General features: G+C 40.6%; 1 protein-coding gene across 4 annotated transcripts in view; it reads left to right on the top strand.

Moving 5' to 3' along the window:
• LOC120406368 (cytosolic beta-glucosidase-like) overlaps nucleotides 1-27,840 on the top strand; it is an 82,053-nt gene that overhangs the window by 40,961 nt on the left and 13,252 nt on the right. For 3 of the 4 annotated variants that reach the window (XM_039541107.1, XM_039541106.1, XM_039541109.1), the window contains 2 exons: nucleotides 9,501-10,306; nucleotides 10,987-11,110. In XM_039541107.1, coding sequence (XP_039397041.1) covers nucleotides 9,501-10,306; nucleotides 10,987-11,110 — 930 coding nt within the window. Of the gene's footprint in view, nucleotides 1-3,881; nucleotides 4,110-9,500; nucleotides 10,307-10,986; nucleotides 11,111-27,840 lie in introns of all 4 variants that reach the window. The other variant, XM_039541110.1, reaches the window with a different exon arrangement.

Raw genomic sequence — 27,840 nt, 5'->3', positions numbered from 1 at the left:
ACACCCGGGCACAGTATTCTGCTGAGAAATAGCACAGTGCCAGAAGTGTCTGTGTGCCTGTGCCCCAGATCGAACCAGCTAATTTGCTGATTCGATTATTCCTAGTCCTGACTTTGACAGCAGTATTTTTTAGATGGTCATGGAAAGTCAAAGTGCAGTCCAATGTGACATCAAGGTAGACAGGTTTTGCCTCATGTTTCAGTTGTTTACCATTAAGGAAGACGTCTAACTCACCTTTAGTGCTTGCGTTGTGGAGTTCGAAGATGCTCAAAACTGTCATGGTCATACCTGGTTGGAGGCACCAACTGCTCCAGTAGGCTGCCATCTTGGCTAAGTTGGTGTTCAAGATATTCTCCAATTTGGTGAAAGAGAATGACTGGGTACCACAGCAGATGTCATCTGCATAGATAAACTTGCATGACTGAGTCAGTGGCAGGTCATTTGTGTACAGGCTGAACAGGGTGGGCGCAAGCATGAAGCATTAGGGTAAGCCATTGGATTATCTTCTCCATGCATTTGTTCTGTCTCCCATATGTACCAGAAAATGACTGTCAGAAAGCAGAAGTTCAACAGTGTCCACCACCCATGCTGGAAGAACTCTTAAAAGTTTTACCAGAAGTCCAGTGTGCCATACTGTATCATAGACCTCTGTCAGGTCCAAGAAAACAGCTCCTGTCTTCAAGTTCTGTTGAAACCCATTTTCTATATTTGTAGTGAGGCCTAGGACTTGGTCACATATGCTTTGACTCTTCTGGAAGCCAGCCTGGTTGACGCTGAGAGTTATCTCCACCTCTGGAGACATACACTGGAGGATAAGCTGCTCCAGGACTTTAAAGATGACAGATAGCAGAAAGATTGGTTGGTAGCTTGCCGCATTGTGTGGGTCCTTTCAGGATTTTAGAAGAGTGAGCACTTTTGATATCCTCCAGATTCAGGCTGGCTGCCCGTGACCCAGCCTTGACAATGCACAACTTTAATGTTCTCTATAATTGTTAATGGAAATTCCTAGGGTTTTATTAATTTTTAAAAAAAATCTATAATGTGAAAATATTCAGCTAGACACTATTGGAAATACCCTACCCCCACAAAACCGAAGAGGTCCACAGGGGTTAACTCACACTTCAAAGCCTAGGAGCCTTGCAGCCTTTACCTGACAAGGCAGTGTGACTGAGTCAAGAGTTCTTGTGGAGTCCCAACTCAACTGTTGCACATATCACAAGTTGCACAGTGAATGAGGCGAGGTCTAGGAGTGTACTTTTATTTTTCACTGTCAGCTATGTATTTATGCACAGTTCAGCCTACTTCACTTAATATATTTCAAAGTGCTAAAAAAATCATAGCAATTGTACTCTGTATGCTCAAAATGCAGCTTTCAAAGGTGCATGACTCAGTCAAATCAAAATCAATTTTCACCAGAACACTCCAAGGCACTTCTCCTTACGAGGGCCATTTCTATGGTAAATTTCAACTCTGTATTAGAGCTCTTAAAAAAAGAGAGAGAAGTTGCAAGAATTTTTAGTAATGGTAAAAACGTATTTTCTTCACTCACTCTGTTGAGCTATACTAAGCAGATATTCACCTTTGGGTGGAGACCAAGTCTAGAAAACTTCAGCCCAAAAGGTGAAGGTTTTGGAAAGGTACACTTGAGAGATTAGTCTGGAAAAGCACATAAAACCTTAAAAGTAGTGCACACTGATATTCCTGCTGTAACTTAATTTTTAAAGGAGAACTACTCCAATGCATTCCATTTTAATAATTGTAAAGACTGAGGTATGTGCATTGAAATATAAATGGTCTATAATCATTATTTTTAAATATTTGAGGGCATATTACTATAATCTAGAGTGATTTGGCCAATCAACTGTGTGTACAATAGCTGAAATGTATGACCAGATCCTGACCTTTGCTCTTCCTCAGTCCTGAAGCTGGCCTGGAGGCCAGTTCAGCCCTGGCATATCTTATATTGGCCTCAGACAGCTCGTTTGTATCAGCCCACTCTGGGATGCTATCATTGGCTGAGAACCACCAAGGTGCTTCTGCCCTATTCCATCCAATCCCTGGCACTCTCCCACTTGCTGAGTAGACTGGATAAAGAAGGTGGTAGAGTTTGTGCCAGTTGGGGATTCCTACATGCCAGGGGAATTCTTAGCTGCCCAAGAAGAGCACTGCAAAGGGGCCATGCTATGGCCCAGAACTGGGCACCTTAAATCTGGTTTTGGGCAAACAGAATCTGCCTTTTAAATACTCTAAATCTCTTAAATAATACAAAATAATTACTCTTTACTTTACTTTGAGTGTTTTCCTGCACAAATAATTTGAATCTTGACTTAAAATGTAACTACTAAAGTCAAATACTACCCATGGGAAACTGTCATTACTGTATATATCTGAGAATACTGCAGCACTGAGTCATTGTGTTGTAGGAAAACTTGAACCTTAAGGGACACTCAGAGTTGTTAGATCTAAAAATGGACCTAGTGTGAAGGCTGTCCCACAGAAGAGCTCAATTTACTGAATAACCTTATGTAGCCATATTGGTGCTTGTGTGCTGTTACAAAATTCCGTAAAGGACATGAAATATGACAATGATCTTTCAGAAACTAGGCTATAGAAATGATATTACAGATTCTAGTAACGCTTTAAATTAAGTGTCTGCAATATGCTTAACCTTGCATTAAACTTAAATTTAACAAGACAGATGTGCATTAAGTACTGAATATACTTTAGGGAGCAATCTCACATTGGCAGGGGATGGACTGGATGACCTCCTAATAGGGTTCTTCCATCTCTAATTTCTATGATACTAATTGATTATTAAAACACTTTTACTGAGGATTGATATGTAGCTATTATATAGGTATTAATCTTACAGCCAACTGATATTTAATTTATACATGATTTTAATCTACAATGTCATTTTAGTTTTTAGACAGTAACCCAGGAAACATGCATTAACTGGAACTCTGAAAAATTTTGCTTGTAAAGGAAACTGGAGAATTTTGGCATATTCTGAGTTTTGTGATTTAACTGTACTTTGCAGGGATGGGGATTTCCAGGGCTTTTCACATTAAACATTTGCACATATTATAACATGGTTTTGCAAAGACTGCAATGATTGTCGTAAAGAAATCTGAATTTACTCAGTTTATACACTGTGGTATCTCAGATCTCAAACTATGGCTAAATATACCTCAGTTTTCAAAAGCACTACAAAATATCCCAGCATAACCAGAATGCAGAAAATGGTGCAGAGATTATGAACATTTAGTGTAAAATTTAATTTAGTGGAAATCTTTGCAGTTTTTCCGTGAACGTTTGTCTAAGCAAAAGGCAGAAGTTTCACAGAGCTTTGTTATTAATTCATGTTATACATGCCTAGGGCCATGGCTCATAATGGTATTCCTTTCTTCTTAACAGACTGTCAGGACTTTCAAAGGACATCCAGAAAGCCATAAGTGCCTATTTGTTGGATGTATTTTTCATATCCTAAAGGCTTTCTTTGATATGGCCAGATCTTTTACATTCATGGGTGGAAGTTGCATTAGCAAATACTTTTTGTTAATATCTCAGAAGATTCACAAGCATCTGATCTTTGGCTAAAAATAATATGCAGTGTGTCAGAACCTCTGTAAGTGCTGTTTGAAACAGATTTTTCAAATAGTGAGCAGTGACAAAACCATGAATAAATGCAGAACTTAATACAAATGTTCTATAGCTTGAGAAAAAACTATTCATTTTAAGTGAAAGAACTGGAGAAAGCCTTGCTTGATTTGCTTACAAGGTACTAAGATTCTTGTGTCTACTTTATATGATAAATATTTACATTCAACATATGTCTTTTGATGTCAAAAGTGTAATGATTCAGTTTTGTTTTTAATCAGGAGGCTGGAATGCAGATGGAAAGGGCCCTAATGTTTGGGACACATTCACCCATCAGGGAGGAGATCGAGTTTTCAAGAACCAGACTGGTGATGTAGCTTGTGGCAGCTACACTCTGTGGGAGGAAGATTTGAAATGTATCAAACAGCTTGGATTGACTCATTATCGCTTTTCTCTTTCCTGGTCACGTCTGTTACCTGATGGGACGACAGGTTTCATCAACCAGAAAGGCAATTGTTTCTTAAAAATAGAAGGTTGCAGCTTTAATTCAAGGTTATTGCTGCAGTCTGGCATAATTAATCCAGTATGCTATTCTGCAGTGTAGCTTTGAAATTATAACTTTTTTTCAGAGTAATTATGGGATGATTTTTTATAGGTTTGCAACAACTTCCTAATTAATACTCTAGATCCCCTTGGATATCATGATCTTTTGGGATGGGATGAGTATTATGTTCCCTACCATGTATTTTTTGCCTGTTCTAAATTTTTAAAAAAGTGATTATAAATTCTATTTCATGGGCTTGTGCAAAGTTACAATGAACCCCTGCAGAACTTGCTAAGCAAATAAGAGAAAAACTTTCTCATGGAATATAAGTAAACAAATTAATCAATCAATCAATCCCATATTTGACAGAATTGGCAAATGCATGTGGATAGTGTATCAGCATAATCTACTGACATTCTGAATTGCACACTGAATAGCATACATTGTCTAAGTAGGACAGACTTTTCTGCAGGTACTCAAGCAATATACTCCTTAGCTGGCCAATGAGAGGGGATCTCACAGTTCATTTTTATTATTTGGTTTCCAGTAATGGCTGTAGGTTCATTCAGGACAGGGTAGGCATTGTGCTAGGTGCTGTACAAACACACACGAGAAAAAGAGTCTACAAAGAGCTCCAAGGAGACTATATAGTGTAAGATGGCAAGACAGGAATAGGGTGGGAGAAAAGAGATGCGAAGTATACAAAGACTGATCAAATTGATGGTTAGCAAATATGTTGGTTCCACATTTGTTCTGCTTTTTAAGTTCAGAGAGAATCGGCAAGGGGAAAAGGTTGTGGCTGAGTTAATAAGCAAAGGAAGGGAAAGGCAATATTGAGTGCAGAGGAAAAGGATCCAGGGTGAGGAGGATTGGAGGAGAATGCGGAGACTAGGGGGAGTGACGCTGCATCAGAGAGACTGTGAGGAACAGAGTAAGAGGAGGGGTCTGAACAAACAAGGAAAATGTCCCTAACAAAACAAAAAGGAAATAGAATTGGATGATAGCTGTGTCTGAAGCGTTCCTCACTCCTTCCTTGTTGCTACCTGGACTCCCCGCTCCTTCTGGGAAGATGTCAATCTTTGTGCTCTTGGGGCAACCTTCATCCTGGGGCAACCTTCCTTCCTCTCCCCATTCAAGAAAGGGAAGGGCTGGAAAGAGAATGAGGGGGAAAATTTATTAGCAAATTCCCCACTCCAGGGCTGTGCAGATCCATACACACAGAACCAATAATGTTCTGATAAGAGTGTTCAGGTTGCAGAATTTGGGTTGCCCGTGCAGACCTCTATTCACCTCCTGCATTCTGCAGAGCACAGCTTCTGCCATAAGGAGATGGTGGACGTGCAGGAGCCATGAGAGTGGGTTGATGCATCCATAGACAGCAGACCAACCAGCCATTTCCTTCTTCACAGCATGGACACAGGAGTAACTCCAGCCTTCCGAGGAGAGACCACATCTTTGGGGTGTTCTAATAAGGACCAATTTGGCAGCAGGAAGAGGGAAGGAAAATGCACTTCATGTCACCAGCTGAATGAGAAAGGGATAGGAAGATTCCTTCCCACCACCACCAGAATTTCTAAGCATGAAGCCTGTGCCACAGGGCAGGATTCACCTTTTAGTTTGGATGCTTTTTGTGGTATATGGAAATTAAATTTGACTGAGTATCCTTAGATTTCCCCCCTAGAACACAATTTATTTCAGGTAGTACTACAGGTGCTGCCACAGAGCTGCCTGTTGAACAGGCTTTGTTATTTAGAAGTAAGGGTGGGAGATAGTGAACAGCCATAGAGTTGGTAAGAAAAAAAGCTAACAACATTTTGACCAAATTCAACTAACATTTTTGAAAATGTTCACTTGATCCCTCTTTTAAACAGCTGCCTGATTAATTTTATGAACTTTACATTTAGCGAAAGGGCATTGGAAGGGTGTTTCATTAGGCAGGCGCTCACTTGTCCTGTGCAGTGATCTGTTGAAGCAATTGTAGCTGCATATCATGGAAAGGCCACTATCTTCTGTATAAACATTTCTACAAAGAGCATGAGAAGAATAGAAACCTTAAAGCAATGTCCTTTCAAATAAAAACCATTCCCACAAACTGATTCACTACTAATTTCACACCTAAAACATGGGACATTTGGAAAAACCTTTAACATTTGTTTTCCAGTTGTAAGGGGGTTTTCTTCTAAAGGAACAAAGTTGCAGGGGTTTTACTCCTATCAAATGTCAGGTTTAAACCTACTGTGAGTTTATTTTGTTTTTTATGTAGTGGCTGGTTTTTGTTTTGTTTTACAATTCTCTATGTCCTGTGTCCTCCAAGGAGTGTTGTGTATTAGCTGCAGAAAGGCAGATTGCAGTGAGGAGGGAGCCAGAACTGGCAGACAGCGTGTGTGGTTTATTGGACCCAGAATATAATTCTCTTCTGTGCCTGACTTCAACATTAGGGTAGGACCAGGAAAGAGGAAGGCAGAAAAGAAGAGAGAAATGGGGCCTGTATCCCAGGCAGAATGGGTACCACCCCCAACCTCAGAATCACATGGGAATCCATACCAGCTCCAGTGACGCACTCTGACTCTCCTCCAGGCCTTAACCTATTCCTTTCCCATCCAGTTGATATGAAGTGCATTTTCCTCTCCACCTCCTGTTGCCAGTTGGTCCTTATTAGGACACCCCAAAGATGTGGTCTCCCCTCAGAGCACATACACACATATTGCCAGAACTCTATATGCTGCCCTTCTTTGCTCTTCTAACTGATCCATAGGTACAAATGTAAAAATGGCGTCATCCCAGTTTTAGCATTAACAGGTAACCAGATATTTTTATGACGCCGATGATTTCCAGTGATATAGCTGCATTTCTCTTTCTGGATCACACAAGATTATAAGCCTTTTTCAATAATTAATTGAAATCTGGAAAATAGATATTTGATCGCTTTTAAATTACCCAAATTCTACTGAGTAATCTGTAAAATTGCACAGGCTACCGCTTATAAATTTCTAGGGAGTTTTGCTGTCATGTTAAAAAAGAGGATGCTGTACCAGCAAAGGACTTCTGTTTTGCCAACTAAGGGCTAGATGGAGAAAACACTCCCACCAGAGAGACCCACATGAATAGCCCTGCTGAAGCCATGTGAGTCACTGTTCACCAATGGGAGTAAAGGATTCACAATCTGGCCCTAATTGATTGTAAATTTGAACTTTGAAATTATTTTTTTGAGAATTAAAGGAATTTTTGATGAATTCTGCCCCCAGACATGCATCTCCCTAAATTCTTATGGGGTTGCAGCTAGAGAGGAAAAACAAATTGCCTGCCAAGCTTATTGTAAACAAGCCCATCAAATCTTGCTGTGATAGTGGATGTGTAGGTACTGGTCTGCTTGCAAGAAGATGTGCACTAAGTCTGGGGTTCTCAGTTTATTGCTGCATCAGATGTTGGATTAAAAAACAGTATGAGTAGAATCCTTGAGACAAGACCAACCATATGGTACAACTGTGAAAGCAGGATAATTTTAAGGGCTAACACTGACAATGTAGACCAGGGCATCGTGTCTGCATTTTTTTTAAATGTTAGCACACACTGAATCCAAAAACCAGTGCAAAGAAGTAGTTAGCATAGTACCAACACCTTCACTCACTAATACAGGTGGCCTGTTAGTGATTCATTAACATCTCTTGTTATCATATTAAAAACAAAACAAAACACTATGAACTCTCCAAATCATATACTTAGCTAATATATGAAACCGTATTGTTGTCTGCTCCTTTCCTCCATTGTGTTCAAGTCTTCAAAGTGTCAAGTCTTGTCCCAGGGCCTAAGTCCCATTTTCAAAAGAGATTTAGGAGCTTATGTCTTAATGACTTGTAAGTGCCTAAATCACTTTTGAAAATGGAACGGCAGTTCCTAAGTCACTTAGGCAATTTTCAAAAGTGAATCCAAGTCTCTGAGGCAAGTTCTGCCTTTTGTCTGTATGGCACCTGCATAAGGCACCCTCTGTCCTGACTGGACCCTTTGAGTTTAACTGTAATATAAATAATTCAACATTCATATTATTAGTAGGAATGCGACTGGGAAAGTCTAAAGTCAGATGGTTCTTGTGAAGGAGCAAGCTAACTGTTAGCCCACGTCTGAAAAAGTAACACCATATTTTGCATATGATGCAAGACCCAGCATTCTAAGGAGGCTTGAAAAAATCTATTTAGTTTTATTTATTTATATTTAAACAAAGCTAAAAAAATGCCCAAAATACAAGAGACACATTAACTTAGCCAGCTGATAAAGCCCAGTAACTGAAAATCCCCATTCGCCCTCCAGAAATATCCTCTCAAGCTTTGCCCCAAAAGCCTGTCAAATAAATGGCTTTTGTTGCTTTCCCAGGTGATCGAGTTCAGGCTATTTCAGACCAAAGTGGTGGGGGAAGGGTTCAGAGTGCCAGGATCCTCATAGTGAATGACCAACTGTCTGTCTCCTCTCTTTTATAACCAGAGGGATCTAGCTTGAGTGCCTCTGCTGCCTGCAGCCGTGGCAGTGTCACAAGGAGGGAGTTAGTCTCTCAGGTGAGCTAATCCCAAGCCATTAAGTGTGGTAGCTCAAGACCAAGACCATCTAGAGACCAATAGCAACCAATGAAGAACACCAAATGTCAGATAGGCCTGACAAGATGCCCAAGCTAGAGGGAATTGCTGCATGTTGCCCCAGCTTCTGTCTCAAGATACTTGTAAATTGTAGAATTCATTGCAATTGGCTAATCTGGAGTTGAGAAATTCAGGGATAACAATAGCAAGGTCCACATCCAAAAGGAAATGGCTCACCCTACTGACCAGATGCAAATCGTAAAATGCAAACTGGTTACATCGTGCCTTGATCTTGGTGAATACTGCACTGTTTGCTTTTTAGTGGCTGTATAGTTCTCCAGGAGAAAAATCCCTCCATTAGACTTAGCTTTGGTATTGATCAAACTATACATTGGGGGTACACTTTTCAAAAGAGCTCAGCTCCCACATTTAGGGCCAGATTTTTGAGAACTTTCCCATTCAGCCACTAAATGAAGAGACCAAATTTTCAAATGTGATAAGGATTCAGCAGCTCCCACTGTTCTCAGTGGAAGCTCCTGTGCACTGATTACTTCTGAAAACGTGGTCCCTTTTGGTGCCTAAATAGCAGCTGCTGGGTGCAGACAACTTCTGAAAATCTGTCCCTACGGTTTTAAAATAGATTTAGCGTACACCATTGGGATGATACATAATACAGAGACAGAGAAAAATAATGCTGTGATAATAACATTATTTATTATTTGTAAGTGAGGTTTCTGCATTTTTAAGGTAATAAAATATGAACCCAACCTGTTTTCTTTTAACTTTTTCAGGAGTTGATTACTATGACAAGATTATTGATGACCTGTTGGCAAATGGCATTGTGCCCATGGTGACATTATATCACTTTGATTTACCTCAACATTTAGAAGATCAAGGTGGTTGGAGCTCTGATGCAATCACTGAGGTCTTTGACAACTATGCACAGTTTTGCTTCAGAACATTTGGAGACCAAGTGAAACTGTGGATCACTATTAATGAGCCTTATGTTGTTGCTAAAGATGGCTATGAAAAAGGCATTGTGGCTCCAGGAATAATGGACCCTGGTATTGGAGCTTATCGGACAGCTCATAACATGATAAAGGCTCATGCTAAAGCCTGGCACAGTTATGATTTGTTATTTAGAAAAAAGCAACAGGGGCTTGTGTCAATATCTCTGAACTCAGATTGGGCAGAACCCCTAGATTCAACTTGTCTGGCAGACCAAGAAGCTACTAAAAGATATATGGCTTTTTGCTTAGACTGGTTTGCTGAACCCATATTTACTAGTGGTGACTATCCAGCCATCATGAAATCCCAGATCTCTGTAATGAGTACAAAGCAAGGCTACCTATCATCAAGGCTTCCAGAATTTACTGAGGAAGAAAAGAAGATGATCAAGGGAACTGCTGACTTTTTTGCCCTAAATTATTATACTACTCGCAAAGTAAAGCATCAAGAAAATACATGCAGTGAACCAAGTGTTTCTGGGGACAAAGAAGCTGAACAAATATTGGACCATTCCTGGCCTTTGGCTGCTGGCAGCTCATGGCTGGCTGTAGTTCCCTGGGGTTTACGTAGACTGCTGAAATATATCAAGGTATGGTGTGAGACTCACTGGATCATCCAGATTTTTAGTTAGCTAACCACCACCAAGGAAAAGGATTTGTGCAGTGCAATATGGGTGACTCAGTTATTGGGAGGCACCCACATGCTGTAGCAAAAGGCACCGTGCAAGAGTGTAAACAAGTTAACTTGGGATTCTTTGTTTCATTTTTGCATCATAACTACTGAGAGAGTTGAAGACTTTGGGGTATTTTTTGTTGCTATTATACTTGATAACTCATATTGAGCATGAGTTACAATTTGAAATGATGCGTGAGTGTTCTATCATCTGTTGAACTTCAGAAATAATTTTTTGGATGCCAGCAGTCAGGTTTTCCTGGCATGCAACCCATTGCTGACAGTGGGACATGCTCTGACTGCTAGTATCAAAGGGTTAAGGAGCAGTGACAATACGCAGATGCTAATGCAGGAGAGATATTTTTGTATTCTTATTAAAATAAGTCATTTCACTGTCTTCATGGATATTTGCACAGTTTTGCTTTTCCACTGTTAGTCATGAAAGGTCAGCACATGGAAAATTAAGTTAATAGGGTCAGTGCAATTTGATGAAAACTAGTTTTGGGTTGTAGCTTAGAGAATATAGAGGCTAATACACCTGATTTTATGGGTTATCTTACATCTGTTCTGAATAAAACTTCTGCTCTCTTGTTCTAGGATACATATAATAATCCTATAATTTACATCACTGAGAATGGGTTTTCCCAGAGTGACCCTGCTCCACTTGATGACACTCAGCGCTGGAAGTATTTCAGGCTGACATTACAAGAAATTTTAAAAGGTACATTTTTAAATGATGAAAGATCAATTGTGCAAACTTAATATAATTTTCCTGTGTGCCTATTTGCATTCAGCAATGGCCATTGATTCTTGAAGCTAAAACTCGTGTAAATCAGAGTAAAGTAATGTGATTAGAAAAAAATGTTTGGCAGAAAGGAAGGCAGAATATTTAGCAGAAAGGTACCTTTAATCCTACTTCACAATCTTGGAATGGAATCAAATGAAAATGTTTAGCACTGTGTATTTTGGAATTGTACTCTTTTGATATCTTCATAAAGCAAAAATGGTGGATTTTCTATTTTCTACTTTTTTATGGCCTGCCTGGTTTAAAAAAAAATGCACTTTCAAAACTGCACATTTTAGGGCCAGCTTTGCTCAATTTCCACAGCACCTGCAACTGGGGGAGAGATCTTTAAAACTGCTCAGCAGCCAGCAACTCTAATTGCAAAGAATGGGAATTGCTGCATGCTGGGGACTTTTGAAAATCTGGCCCTTAGATCTAGTATATATTCTTTGTTATAGAATATGATCCTGTTGCATATAGCTTAAGGAAGACTGCATGCAATTAGCTCCATGCAGTGTTTGGAATGTTCACACAGTGAAATTCACTCTAGTGCAGAGCTAATGCATCATATCAGTTCTGCTTCAGCCCTTAGGAGGGGATTTTCAAAAGTGCTCAATATTGGCATAGCTCTGCTCGTATTTGTGCCATTATTCTCCTCCCCACTCCCTGCCCACTCCAAATCCCAATTTGGTCTGACCCTCCTGACTCAACAGGACAGGGCTTGGCTTCTGCTGAGACTTTTGGAGAGGTTGTAAAGAGATACACAGTAATAACACTTAGTTCTCTTACATTGTACGTTGTTTGGGTCTAGACAGTCTTTCACTGTGGGCTCAATCCAGCAAAGCACTTCGGCCCAGATCCCCAGATGTGTAGGCTCCTTACTCCCATTCAGATCAGTGGAAATTAGGCACCTAAATACGTTGAGGATTTGGGTCTAAGCACGTGTGTAGTCCAACTTAAATCAATGGTACTACTCTTAAGAACATAAGAACGGCCATACTAGGTCAGACCAAAGGTCCATCTTGCCCAGTATCCTGTCTTCCGACAGTGGCCAATGCCAAGTGCCCCAGAGGGAATGAACAAAACAGGTAATCATCAAGTGATCCATCCCCTGTTGCCCATTCCCAGCTTCTGGCAAACAGAAGCTAGGGACACCATCCCTGCCCATCCTGGTTAATAGCCATTGACGGACCTATCCTGCTTGATTTTATCTGGTTCTTTTTTGAACTCTGTTATAGTCTTGGCCTTCACAACATCTTCTGGCAAGGAGTTCCACAGGTTGACAGTGCGTTGTGTGAAAAAATACTTCCTTTTGTTTGTTTTAAACCTGCTGCCTATTAATTTCATTTGGTGACCCCTAGTTCTTGTGTTATGGGAAGGAGTAAATAACACTGCCTTATTTACTTTCTCCATGTCAGTCATGATTGTATAGACCTCTATCATATTATCCCCTTAGTTGTCTCTTTTCCAAGCTGAAAAGTCCCAGTCTTATTAATGGTTCCTCATATGGAAGCTGTTCCATACCCCTAATTATTTTTGTTGCCCTTTTCTGAACCTTTTCCAATTCCAATATATCTTTTTTGAGATGGGGCGACCACATCTGCACACAGTATTCAAGATATGAGCGTACCATGGATTTATATAGATGGAATATGATATTTTCTGTCTTATTATCTATCCCTTTCTTAATGTTTCCCAACATTCTGTTCACTTTTCTGACATTGAGTGGATGTTTTCAGAGAACTATCCACAATGACTCCAAGATCTCTTTCTTGAGTGGTAATAGTTAATTTAGACCCCATCATTTTATATGTACAATTGGGATTATGTTTTCCAATGTGCATTACTTTGCATTTATCAACATTGAATTTCATCTGCCATTTTGTTGCCCAGTCACCCAGTTTTGAGAGATCTTTTTGTAGTGCTTTGCAGTCTGACTGGGACTTAACTATCTTGAGTAGTTTTGTACCATCTGCAAATTTTGCCACCTCACTGTTTACCCCTTTTTCCAGATCATTTAAATAGGACTGGGCCCAGTACAGACCGCTGGAGGACACCACTATTTACCTCTCTCCATTCTGAAAACTGACCATTTATTCCTAGCCTTTGTTTCCTATCTTTTACCCAGTTACCAGTCCATGAGAGCACTTTCCCTGTTATCCCATGACTGCTTACTTTGCTTAAGAGCCTTTGGTGAGGGACCTTGTCAAAGGCTTTCTGAAAATCTAAATCCACTGGATCCTCTTGTCCACATGCTTGTTGATCCCCTCAAAGAATTCTAGTAGATTGGTGAGACATGATTTCACTTTACAAAAACCATGTTGATTATTCCCCAAGAAATTATGTTCACCTATGTGTCTGACAATATTGTTCTTTACTATAGTTTCAACTAGATTGCCCAGTACTGAAGTCAGGCTTACTGGCCTGTAAATGCTGGGGTCAACTCTGGAGCCCTTTTTAAAAATTGGCATCACATTAGCTATCCTCCAGTCATTTGGTACAGAAGCTGATTTAAATGGTAGGTTACTGACTACAGTTAGTAGTCCTGCAATTTCACATTTGAGTTCCTTCAGAATTCTTGGGTGAATACCATCTGGTCCTGGTGACTTATTACTGTTTAGTTTATCAATTTGTTCCAAAACCTTCTCTAATGACACCTCAATCTGGGACAGTTCCTCAGATTTGTCACCTAAAAAAAAGTCTCAGGTTTGGGAATCTCTCTCATATCCTCAACTGTGAAGACTGATGCAAATAATTAATTTAGTTTCTCTGCAAGGGCCTTATCATACCACCTTGAGTGCTTCTTTAGCATCTCGATTGTCCAGTGGTCCCACTGGTTGTTTAGCAGGCTTCCTGCTTCTGATGTTCTTAAAACAAAAAAATCCTATTACTTTTTGAGTCTTTGGCTAGCTGTACTTCAATTTTTTTTTTGGCCTTTCTGATTATATTTTTACATGTCATTTGCCAGTGTTTATGTTCCTTTTATTTTCCTCACTAGGATTTAACTTCCACTTTTTAAAGGATGCCATTTTGCCTCTCACTGCTTCTTTTACTTTGTTGTTTAGCCACGGTGGTTCTTTTTTGATTCTCTTACTATGTTTTTTAATGTGGGGTATACATTTAAGTTGAGTGTCTATTATGGTGTCTTTAAAAAGTTTCTATGAAACTTGCAGGGATTTTACTTTTGGTGCTGTACCTTTTAATTTCTGTTTAACTAACCTCCTCATTTTTGTGTAGTTCCCCTTTCTGAAATTAAATGCTACAGTGTTGGGCTGCTGTGGTATTTTCCCTGCCACAGGGATGTTAAATTTAACTATATTATGGTCACTGTTACCAACCTATCCAGCTATATTCACCTTGTGAACCTGATCCAGTACTCCACTTAGGACTAAATCAAAAACTGCCTCTCCTCTTGTGGCTTCCAGGACTAGCTGCTCCAAGAAACAGTCATTTAAGGTGTCAAGAAACTTTATCTCTGCATCCTGTCCTAAGGTGATATGTACCCAGTCAATATGGGAATAGTTGAAAATCCCCATTATTATTGAGTTTTTTATTTTAATAGCCTCTCTAATCTCCCTGAGCATTTCACAGTCACTATCACCATCCTGGTCAGGTGGTCGGTAATATATCCCTACTGCTATATTCTTATGATTAAATCATGGAATTACTGTCCATAGAGATTCTATGGTGCAGTTTGGTTCATTCAAGATTTTTACTTCATTTGATTCTATGCTTTCTGTCACATATAGCGCCACTCCCCCACCAGCACAACCTGTTCTGTCCTTCCAATATATTTTGTACCCTGGTATTACTGTGTCCCATTGATTATTCTCATTCCACCAAGTTTTGTGATGGCGATTGTATCAATATCCTCATTTAATATGAGGCACTCTGGTTCACCCATCTGATTATTTAGATTTCTAGCATTGATATATAAGCACTTAAAAAACTTGTCACTTTTTAGCTGTCTCCCATGACATGATGTAATTGAATTAGACTTTTTTTCATTTGACTGTTTCTCATCAGATCCTACCTGTATTTTATCTTCCACGCTCTCCTCCTTATTAGGACACAGAGAATCTCCATTAGTAGATCCTTTCTTAAGGGATGTTTCTGTCTGAACCACATGCTCCTCTGCACCTGTTGGCTTTCCCCCAGCCCTTAGTTAAAAACTGCTTTATGACCTTTTAAATTTTAAATGCCAGCAATCTGGTTCCATTTTGGTTTAGGTGGAGACCATCCTTCCTGTATAGGCTCCCCCTTTCCCAAAAGTTTTCCCAGTTCCTAATAAATCTAAGCCCCTCCTCCCTACACAATCGTCTCATCCATGCACTGAGACCCTGAAATTCTGCCTGTCTAACTGGCCCTGTGTATGGAACTGGGAACATCTCAGAGAATGCTACTTCTGAGGTCCTGAACTTCAATCTCTTACCTAGCAGCCTAAATTTGGCCTCAGGGACCTCTCTCCTATCCTTCCTTATGTCATTGGTACCTACATGTACTGCGACCACTGGCTCCTCTCCAGCACTACACATAAGTCTGTCTAGATGTCTCGAGAGATCCGCAGCCTTCGCACCAGGCAGGCAAGTCACCATGTGGTTCTCCTGGTCATCACAAACCCAGCTATGTATGTTTCTAATGATCAGCTCGCCCATTACTAATACCTGTCTCTTCCTAATAACTGGAGTTCCCTCCCCTGGAGAGATATTCTCAGTGCGAGAGGATACCACAACATCATCTGGAAGGAGGGTCCCAACTATGTGATCATTTGCCTTTGCTCCAGGTGGATGTTCTCCTTCCATGAGGCTTTCATCCTCCTCAACAGCACAGAGGCTGTCATACCAGGGGTGGGACCATTCTACTGTGTCCCAGAAAGTCTCATCTATGTACCTCTCTGTCTCCCTTAGCTCCTCCAGCTCAGCCACCCTGGTCTCCAAAGCTCCTATATGGTCTCTGAGCACCAGAAGTTCCTTGCACCAAATGCACACATATACCACCTGCCCATAGGGCAGGCAGGTAATCATACATGCTGCATTGGGTGCAATAAACTGGGTAGCCCCCACTCTGTTGCTGGATTTCTGCCTCCATTATCTTTTTACTCCTGTACCTGGTTTCTTTGTTTTTGTTTTGTTTTTATCAGGGGGTGTTTTTTGGCTTAAGTTTAAAGAAATTTAAGGAATGTTAAGTGTATCTAGGCCTCACTCTCCCACTTCCCCGCCTCAACACCCTCGCAAAACTCCCCTGTTAGCTGCTCCTGTTTGTTAGCTCCTCTGGTCACTTAGGAGTGGGCTTTTTAAAGCCCTGTTCTTCCTGAGTAGCCCCGCCCCCTGGTTAAGGGCTGATGGGTGCTAAAGGGCTTAGGGATCAAAGCCTCATTAAGAAGTTGTCAGCTCTCAGTCTTGCTTAGCAGACCACTAGGCTCAGCACCCACACTCTCAGCACACAGTCCCCCAAACAAACAGAATACACGGTATATTTCAGTCCAGCAGCAAGCACACCACAACAAATACAAGCACACACACACTAGGCAACAAAGTTACCTAAGTCACATAACCGCTCCTCCTTCATCTGGAGAAGTCCTGCACAAAACTTCCCTATTAGCCGCTCTTGTTCACTAGCTCCTCTCATATGCTTAAAGTTATTGTCGTGGGGTTTTGTACCCAAGGGCAGCAATACTGCCTAGTGGCAATACTCCAGGCTATTTCATGCAGAGTCAGTGGCTGCCTTGCCTAGTGGCTAGAATCAGTGGAAGTGTTGTCCAATGGTGAAAGTCTGTGGCCATCTTGCCTAGTGGCTAGAATCAGTGGCAAGATCACTTCATGACAAGAGTCTGTGGCCATCTTACCTAGCAGCAGGATCAGTGGCAAAGTCACCCAAAGGCAAAAGTCTGTGGGTGCCTCGCTTAGCAGCCAGAGTCAGTGGTAATGTCACCCCACAGTGAGAGTCTGTGGCTGCCTTGCCTACTGGCTACGATCAGTGGCAGTCACCCAATGGTCAGAGTCTGTGACTGGGGTTGAGGAACCCAGACCCACCCTGATCCACTGGGTTCCAAACCAGGGCCCTTCAAAATAATGGTTCCAATACATGGCCTAGGGGTGGATGCCCTTATGCCGGTTCCCTGGGTCACTCCTACCCCTGCTTCTGTTCCTCCATCTGTGCCACACTTCTGGCTTGGTGTCCCCCTTGGAGTTCTCTTGGATCATTCTCCGGCGTGTCTTCCCCTTTCGGCAGTGGCTTGTCCTCCTTGGCCGCTACAGTTGAAAGGCTTGCAGTGGCTTGACTATGCAGTGCAGTCCCAGTCACTTGGAGCCCCAGCAGCTTCTCTACAGGAGGCTGCAGCACCCAACTCTTCTCCTGCTTGATCCATCCAGACTGAGCTGAGTTGCTCCTTTTGAATTCTCCCTCCACTGGGCGCACGCCCTGCAGGAATGGGGGGATGTGGCTTCCTGCATCCAGAGCAACTCCCTAAGCCTCACCTCACAGTGTGGGGTTGGTACACCCATCACAGTTATGCATATGCATAAGGGCTGTGTTAAATCAATGCCTACGTTTGTACAGTGCCAAGCATGATGTATCCCATTTTGTTTGAGGCCTTCCTATAGTACAACAATATAGATGTTAAATGCAATAGAGCTCCTATTTTACAAATTAATTGGGATTGAAGAGTTCATAAAATTGAAAAGTTCATAAAACTGAACATCTCGGAATTACACTAGCTAGATTGCATTTGCCAAATGGTGCACTGCATTGCTCCTTGTCCTTCAAACCATAGAAAGGTGATTTCCAATGCACTGAAGGCATTGGAATTTGAAGGGATGTTGACTTGTTCTCCAACATCACTTTTGTTATGTGACTTTAAAAAAAATTCCTATCAGGAAAAATGGATTTCAATGGGAATTAGGCACCTAAGTACTCTGAAAATCTCACTAGGCATCTGTCTGCATCTCTAGACCCCTACATATGTTTTAAAGTCTTGCCCTTAGAAACCTAAGTCTCATTCAAAGTCAGTGGGATTTAGGATCATCAGTGCCTAAGTCACTTTTGAAAATGAGACTTAAAGTACGTCTACACTATGAAATGAGGTCAATTTTATAGAAGTCGATTTTTAGAAATCGATTTTATACAGTCAATTGTGTATGTCTACACTAAGCGCATTAAGTCGGTGGAGTGCGTCCTCACTACTATGGCTAGCATCGATTTATTTATCGATTTTCCCACAGTTCCCACAGTCTCTGCCACCCATTGGAATTCTGGGTTAAGCTCCCAATGCCTGGTTTTGGGTACATGTCATCAGTTGCCCCTCCCTCCGTGAAAGCAACAGCAGACAATCGTTTTGCACCAGACACCAGGGTGATTAGAAGAGCACAGCAAGGCGTGCTGCACATCAAAGAGGCTTTGAAAATCAGTTTCATGACTAGCCAGGCTTCGATGTGACAGTTGTGTGTGTTTCTCCTTGATGCAAACCCGCCCCCTTTGTTTTTTTTAATTCCCTGTAAGCCAACCACCCTCCCCGCTTCGAAATAAAGTAACTATTGTTTTGAAACCATGAATTCTTCTTTTATTAATTAAAAAAAGAGAGAGATAACGGACAAGGTAGCCTGGGTGGGGTGGGGGAGGAGGGAAGGACAAGGCCACATTGCTTATTGTAACCACACTAAAAATCAAACTGTTTGAATGACAGCCTTCTGTTGCTTGGGCCATCCTCTGCAGTGGAGTCTGGGTGAGGAAGCTATGGAACATGGGGAGGAGGGCAGGCAGTTATACAGTGGATGCAGCAGGGGTCTGTGCTCTTGTTGGCTTTCCTGCAGCTCCAACAGATGCTTGATCATGTCCGTTTGCTCCCCCATTAGCCTCTGCGTCGCATCCTGCCTCCTCTCTTCGCGCTCACTTAATTCTTTCCTGGCTTCTTCCACTGAATGCCTCCATGCATTAAGCTGTGCCCTATCAGTGCGGGAGAATGGCATGAGCTCGGAAACCATGTCATTGCGAGTGAGTTTTTTTCGCCTTCTAGTCTGCGATAACCACAGGAATGGAGATGATGAGGGAGTGTAGAAACATTCTACGCTTTATGATTCTGGGGGGACTGCATGGTCACCTGTGCTGCTGAGTTCGCCACGCTGATCAAACAGGAAATGAAATTCAAAAGTTCCTGGGGCTTTTCCTGTGTACCTGGCTAGTGCATCTGAGTTCAAAGTGCTGTCCAGAGCGGTCACAATGGAGCACTCTGGGATAGCTCCAGGAGGCAAATACCATCAATTTGTGTCCGCACTACCCCAAATTCGACCCAGAAAAGTCTATTTTAGCACTACTCCCCTTGCCAGAGAGGAGTACAGAAGTCAATTTTATGAGCCCTTTAGGTCAACGGAACGGGGTTGGTTGTGTGGACGTATTCATTTTTAAATCAATCTAACGCAGCCAAATTCGACCTAACCCTGCAGTGTAGACCAGGCCTAAGGCTATTAAATCACAGAGGTACTTTTGAAAACTTTACCCAGATAGACTAAAGAGTAGACAACAAAAGGACTGACATGCTCAAGTCCAACATTTAGGTGCCACTGAGATCCTAAATATGTCCACTTAACTGCCACCTAACTCTGTAGGCACCTAAAATCCTTAGGTGCCGACAAGTCAGCTGGTAAAGTCTCTTGGGACTTATGAATCTGCCAGTGAGCATGTGCACAGCTAACTCAGGCACCCCTGTGCCTAGACCCATACCCAAGCCTCAATGGGTGTGACAGATTAACCCCCTCCCCCTTCTGAGATGCCACCTGATGTACTGGGATTTCACTGAGCCCTTCCTGCTCCATCAGCCTGGATTCCCTCTCCCTATTTTGCTGACTTGGGCTCTCCGGCCTCTTGCAGCACACACACAGTAGGACTACACCCAGCTGCAGACACAGACTTAAAGTCATCTCTGTGTGAGAGGATTCACACAGCACTCACATGGGGAAATAAACCCAAAACAATACTGTCTTGCACTGTACAGAAAGATCTGCACAGCGCAGGGTCATAAAAATTTGCCCTCCCCCTCAATGTGAAGAGAGATATGCACAACCTCTTGCCCCCTCCCCAGTTATAAATTGCATAAACTGGGTTTAATAATAAACAAAACAAATGTATTAACTATAAAAGGCAGATTTTAAGTGACTATAAGGGATAGCAAACAGAACAAAGCAGATTACTGAGCAAATAAAACAAAACAGAACATGCATATTAAGTTTAAGATCTTAAAGAGACTGGTTTCAAGAAGTAATTTCTCACCCTAAATGCTATTTTAGGCAAGTTGCAGAGTTTCTGTAGCTTAGAGTTCCAGTTATTTCTTCTTACAGACTGGATGCCTGTCTCAGTCTGGACTCACCGCTGCCTTTCCCCTCAGGTTAGTTCCTTTGTCTCTTCAGCACTTTCTTCTGGGGTAGGCAGTGAAGGAGAGTCTAGATTAACCCCCTCCCCAGCCTTAAAAAGGATTTACCTAAGGCGGGAAGCCTTTGTTTTATCCCCATCCCCCTACAGAGGAAAAGTACCAGTAGTGTCCAAGGTGGTATTTTGTATCAGGTGATCTTATCACCTCACATTGCAGTGTCAAAGCAACTATGAAACCAGATTTATTTGCAATGTCTACAGGAAGGAACACCAGGCAGACGGGAGATCCACATCTTCAAAGACTCATTGTCTTTTTCTAATGGCCCATTAAGTCTGATTGTTTACTGTCGGGTGGGCGTTTCCCCAAGTACACACACAGTTGTAATTGTTACCTAGTCAATATTCCTAACTTCAGGTACAGAAATGATACATGCATACAAATTGGATAATCACATTCAGTAAATCATAACCTTTCCAATGATATCTTACATGAGACATCTTGCATATATCGTAGTTATGCCATATTCATATCATAACCATAATTCTGTGAGGAGTATGAGGTGTAACGTTACAGTGGGATCCTCAAACTGGGCGTTCCCCTGCCTATCTCACCTGTGTGGCCCACACTGCTAGGCATACTCAGAGGATGCATAAACTGAGGAGGAGATGGTGCTGCTTGCTGCCCCCCTTTATAACCTTAAGCCCAATGGTGAGAGTACCCACACAAGATGTAGGATACCTGGGTTCAATTTCTTCTTCTGCCTGAGATGGAGAAGGGATTGGCCCACCTGCTTGGAGAGTGCTCTAAGCACTGGCATATAGACTACTCAGTTGGGGATTGCTCTCAATCTCATCTGTTAAAACTGTTCCCCTTTGTATAAATAATTAGTCACTGGATCAGAATGAAAGAGAATGATAAACTATCCCAATTGTCAGGACACTCACTGGGGCAGTGGACAGACTCATTGTTCCAGTTCTCCTGCACCAGTGAATGAAGGCAGATGAAGCCATTCAGAGTGGCAAACAAGGGAATTTGGATCTTTATTCAGCCCACTTCTTTTAGTGGCAGAAAGAGTGAGTGAGAGAGAAAGGAGAGACTCAGGAGTGGCTATAGAGACAAATTATTATGTATTTGGAAAAATCAATGTTTTGAACCAATTGGATGTTTGTTTGATAAATTGCTACCTACATTTCATACTAGTTATTTTTTGTGATGTTTTTGTGATATCCTATTTCACTGCTTGCTTTAATGAGACTTATTGTCATTCCAAAGGTCTCAAGATGATGTAAATGCAAGTGTACATAGAGAATATTACAATGTCAAAATGAAGCAAAGTCATTCCTGTTCTATGTATGTGCTGTTATAGTGCCAAGATAAAATGAAAAGAAACCACATTGATCAATAAAGCAAAGGATCAGAAGTGATTGGATAAAATGCAAACAATGCATTATCTCTTATGAAGTTTTACTAATATTAAATGAAAATAACAACTGTAGTATGGTGTTATGTCTGAGAATTTGAACTCCCAAATGTCAGGGCATGTAAAGCCATGATTTCCACAATATTTGTAACTCAGCCACATTGCATGTATATGTTACTTCTATGCCCTACCTGTATATACATACAATATTACCTACTTTATAATTTCTGTGGGAGTCATGCCTTTACACATTTTGGTTGCTCTGATAAAATTCTGAGTCATAACGTTACTTTAGTTTATTTGCAGTGAAGTTGCTCTTGTTAAAAGATTTTCCACAATTTTATAAATAGCAATCTCAATTTGTAGATTTCAAAGCACTTTACAGAGCCAAGTAATTATTTCAATCTCAGTTTTGTAACTGGGGAAACACAGGCAGTGAAAGTGCAAAGTAACTGTCCCTAGGTCAAGGAGCAGATCAGTGGCAGAACAGGAAACAAAATCTTGGTTTCCTGATTCTGATCTAGTGCCCTAACCATATATTTTACTCACATACTATATGGTATGTATGTGAGTAAAATATATAACTGAGATATAGATATTTATACACACAACATGCATTTTAAAATAAACACTTGTTTATTTCAGAGTGTGGGGGTCCAGTTATACACACTGTATTAGAATATCTTTATCTTACTGTATTAAAAACATTGAGTGGAAAAAATCACATACTGCACCTGCATAATAGTTGAAAAATAAATATAATTTTTTTTTTAATATTTCAAGAGCACTTTTCCTCAGTGAAGCAAGGTGGATGTTTACAGAGCATATTTTTGGGAATTATTAGGTCTATTAGACTAGAATAATTTGCCTACGGAAGGGTAGAAGAATCCCCATTTCTGAGTCTTTGAAAATAAACCTGGCAAAGGTATTAGAATATATAGTGTAGGGTGTAATCCATTACAGGTGAGGGGATAAACAAGATATTATAAATCTTTCTTACCTTCATCTGTATGATTATATAATTCTCTGCATAGAACAATTTGAAAAATGTGAGTTGGAAAAATACCTTTTTTTACTCCTTCTTCGTGCTGGGATAATAAAAAACTAGACAAATGGAGTTTTGCCAAACTTTGCAAAAGAATATCTTTGGGAAGAAGAAATAAAAATAAAAGAGTTTCAATCTAAAGGGTAATTAAATTCTTCATATCTATAAATGCTTGAAAAGAAGGCTTACTTCTCCATACAATTTCCCTACAACAGTGTTACAATTAAATATGGTTTCTACTGATTATCCCCTGCTGGGAGGAATTTTTTGTTGTTGCACTATTTTATTTCATAAAAGTGAAGCCTTTAAAGATCATTTTTACGGTAATTTTATAGTCTACTCACAGTTTATGCATCCCTGGGTGTTAGTCAGCACATACACACAATGTAAAATTGGCTGGGAGCACCACAGAACCATTGAATACTCTTTTAAAGAAAAAATTGGGTGGAAAAAAATTATAGGAGAGAAATAAAATAAAGCTGGAGCAGAAGAGCTTAACAACTGGCATGAGAGGCATTTTCTGGTGTAGTGCTCAAGGGGTTAATGTGGCATGTAAATTATGCAGCTGCATGTTACTCTAGGTCACATCCAGAAAAAGAAGAAACTGAGATGGCTGTTAAAAGCAAGGATCAGGGTCAAACATTCATCTTATGATCTTTAATGGAAAGAATGCATGGAAATTTCCCCACCCAGTTGGTATTTGTTTCAGTCATTAGAAATAAGCTTCTGACTCTGGCATGTGATGTAGATGGCACACTTTGGACTGCCTTCCCAATGCCAACAGTTCTGCATAATGAAAAACCTGAACATTAAATAAGGCTGTTTGTAAATCATAAATCTCTCCCTTCAATAAAGCATTGTTTGCACTGCCAAACTTCTAGGTCTTGCCAGATTTTTTGGGGTTTGGGTGACATTTGGCACAAAATGAGTCAATCAAGGAACAAAGTTTGTAGAAATTAGTGGTTACAGGTGTTTTGGGGGTGTTTTGGTTAAGCAACAACAAAAAAAGTCTTCAATTAAAAAAAGAAGGGGGTCAATTATAGTCCTTATAAGTCTTAATTGTTTGAATGCTTTAAAAATATAATCAAAAGATCAAGATATAGAGGTGTAATAACATACAGTACATCATATACTCAATTTCTCACTAAGAAACCTCATAAACGTTGTTGTGAAAAGCTTAAATATATGTAGAGAGAGTCTACACTCATAGAGAAGTAAATTTTACCTATTCTATATGAGGAATCCCAGTAAATAGCAGGGCTGCTTGAAAAAAAGTAAATAGAGCCAGTGCCCTCAATGAAGTTCTACTCTAGGGTAACATAATACCAACTAAATGGACTAATACAGCCCAATTAATAAGAATCCTTGTGCTACAGCAGCTGAAGCTTCCATGAAGTCTTCAAGGTTATCCCCATGCACAGTGTATTGCAGAAACCAGTCTAAAGATTACCGTGGAATGAATAACCATGGCAAAGTCCAGAGTCAGAGATCTATCCCAGGTGTCTTACTTATGTACAGAAAGGGGGAAAGGTGCTTCTGACACCACTTTAGACTTTAGTAGCAGGAATTCAAAAGCACTCACACATTGTAGACTTCTTCTGATTGCAATTCTGTACTGTATGGCCCTATGTATCTTGGGCCATGGGTTTCAGAATGTCTGCCTTCTTCAGATGTACTGCCCCAGCAGGTTAGAGCTGAAGTAAACAGTCCCCAGATTCTACATTCTGCCTTTGTCTCAACTTCTGTGGGTTTTGGAGGAGGGCCCTTGACTCTGATATTTGCCTCTCTGGTTCACAGAACCAGAGTTTGATCTTAGGGCATGGTACAAAGCCAATCTATTTCCTCAGACTTTTGCCAAGGGGACAGAGGATTGGGTTAAATACTGCATGTGCATCCTGAGACTTTTAAGATTGGGTTCATTTTATAAACCAGTATAAAATAAGCTTATAAAATCCACCCTTCATTTTTACTCCTTTGGATACGATGGAACCTTTCAGACTTCTTCTTGCTTATATTCTTTTCCCTGCTAGTGTCAACCAACCTGGCCAAGCGTGGTAATTTGGCAAGTTCCACAAGCTGGGCCACGCTTACCAGCAGGCCCATCCTGGTTTCCCTCAGCAACTTTAATTGTCCATGTTTTACAGTGTGCTGATATTCAGGAGAGTCCAGATGGGCAAACAGGGGACCCCTTGGACAACCAGGACAATCTAGATAGTACAACTCTAAGCCTGTTTGGGTGCAATATTACAAGTATATCTCATCCACTCCACCCTCCCTTTGCAATTTTTGCAACTGTCCACAACCAGGCAGGCTTCCTCATAGGGCCTGACCTGAGACTGCCTCTGTCTACCCCCATTTACAAGTGTTGGCTACTGTGACCACTCACACATTATGAAAGCGTAATATTGAGAGATAGCATTGAAGCACCCATTGGAATTCTAGGCCCTGCTTCTCCAGAATAACAGGGAAATATGTGCCCCAGTAGCACAGTGCTGTTGGTCCTAAGCTGCCTTCCCCTCTGACACCCATTATAATGTATGCAGTCCGTGACAGGTTTTTAAATGACTGTAATAGCTTTATTTTTTAGCACTGAAATTTAAAAGGGATTATCATAGTCAACAAACTTTTAAAACTAGAACCCTAATGTTATAAGACCCAAGATTGGGGCTTTGATCATTTTCCTTGGGAAAATATTCCACACTGATATGTATCACTGCAAGAAATTTATCTTGTTATTCAGTGTAATTTTCCCTTTCCTTAATTTCATCCTACTATTCTTACTTCTACTCCAATGTACCACACTAAATAATGTCTCTCCCTCTTTTGTATTTACACTTTTCAACTATTTGTAGACTTGTTTCTTCTCCTTCAGCCTTAGTCATCACTTAACCGAGCTGTACATATTTGTCTTTTTAAAGCTTTCCTCATAAGTCATTCTCACCATCCCAGATCATTTTTATTTTTCTCTGCGCTCCATCCAATTTCTCAATGTCTTTCTGGAAACATCATGCCCAGAACACAAGACAACATTTACACCAAAGCTGCACAGAGAGTGACTGTTGCCTCATTGCTCTGACAGGTGATGTATTTGTTTATGCAGTCTGATTTTGCAAGCTCATGTCTAATTTATTGTTCACTATTAAATTCAACATGATGAATTTAAATGCAGAACTTTTAATGCCTACCCAACCCACCCTTCCTCCATATATTGTGCTAAACATCCTCTCATGTCCTCATGCACATAAGGACAAACCACACTCCTCATTCACACCCATTACCACACCAGCCTTAACTCTGCCCTCCATCTCTTGTCCACTCTACCCATGGGCAGAAGAACCCCTCTCATGTTCTAAATAACAGCTTGATATATATATGACCAATACCTCCCTCTGCATGTGAGCAACAGAGCCTCACTACAGAAGTCTTCCAGTGTAGGCAGGAGAACCAGCTATATTTTCCAGACAGGCCACAAACCCACTTGCTCTGACCTTGAGACCCTACCCCTGCTCACACCCCTGATACATCAGGGAAGGTTGGGAGAAGATTTATATTATTTCCCAATATCTTTGTCATGCCTGTATGCAAGAAGTAGTGAAGTTTGGTACGGCAATAGGGTAGAGGGGTAGAGGCAATGGGTTTCTCTTGAGTGTATATAAAGGGTGAATTGGATTACGTGAGGAAGCATTGACTTAGCAGTGAAACTCTTAATTGACCATTACATGACTGTGAGAATTTCACCATGTCAACTTAACTTTGTGTTAACACAATTTTTTCTTTTCTGTGGGAATTTATATGAAGATAAAAAAGTTATCAAACTGTGATCAAAGACAGAAGTATGTCTGTAGGTCTTCACAAGCATTCACTTCCCTTCAAACTCTGTGTCTATCACCAGAGTTCACTTGTGTTTTTCATTTATTCTGCATCTTCCCCTTCTCTCAATTCTTGTGGGTATATAATATACACTATATATACTGTACAAGAACTGTAAACTCGAGATGGCAGTGTTCTGCTACATCCATTCCATATTCAGTTTTAGTCCTGGAAAGTCCACTTTAATTCTTTCAGCCCATATCTACTGATTTTAAATCAGCTAAGCATGTGCACCTGTTGGAAGGTTGTAATTGGAAAGAAAGATTAAAATGATATGAAAAAATGTCTTTACTTAAACAAAAAGCTTTTCTGGAACCTTAGTTTTATTAATATACATGATGTTTATAAATTACTGTATATATATAAAAAACCCATCTGGGATAACATCAGTTCTGCATGCAACAAAGGCAAGTCTTGTTCTAATGCAAGAGAGACATCCCTTTTAGTCAGGGATAGATAGGAGATGAATATGCTGCACGGTTGCTGTTTTTTCAGAAGTCTTCAATATATCTACAATCTATAGGCTGTAAAAAGAAAGCACTGTGTTTTAGCTGCCCTGCCAGTCATACCCTTAGCTGTGCTACAGAGGTGACCTCTCTTTCCCTCCTGGGGTGAGAAGTAGTTCACTCTGAGTACTGAACAGAGACTGCTAGCTTGCAGAATTCTACTAATTGTGAGAGATTTTGCAGGAGGAGCAGAAGATTAGTTGTAGCTGAGCTAGAGGAATAAGTCTGTTATAAGATTCAGTTATAAGATTCCTTGTGCTTAAACACAACCCTGACTGTTCGATCCATGGTACAGGGTACCAGAAAAAAAAATGAAATCATGGTATGTCTTTTTTTAAACTAACCAGACCAAATATTGAGTGTGTCAGAAGCTAAAATACAATAGAACATAGATCTGTCAAAGTAATATATGTATTCAAATTACATTTTTTCTTTACCAACTCAAAGTGTAGGACCAAATTTATC

The sequence above is a fragment of the Mauremys reevesii genome, linkage group 5 (assembly GCF_016161935.1).
Source record: "Mauremys reevesii isolate NIE-2019 linkage group 5, ASM1616193v1, whole genome shotgun sequence".
Taxonomy (NCBI): domain Eukaryota; kingdom Metazoa; phylum Chordata; order Testudines; family Geoemydidae; genus Mauremys; species Mauremys reevesii.
Note: the sequence above shows the minus strand (reverse complement) of the source record. Positions and strands in the feature narration are given on the sequence as shown.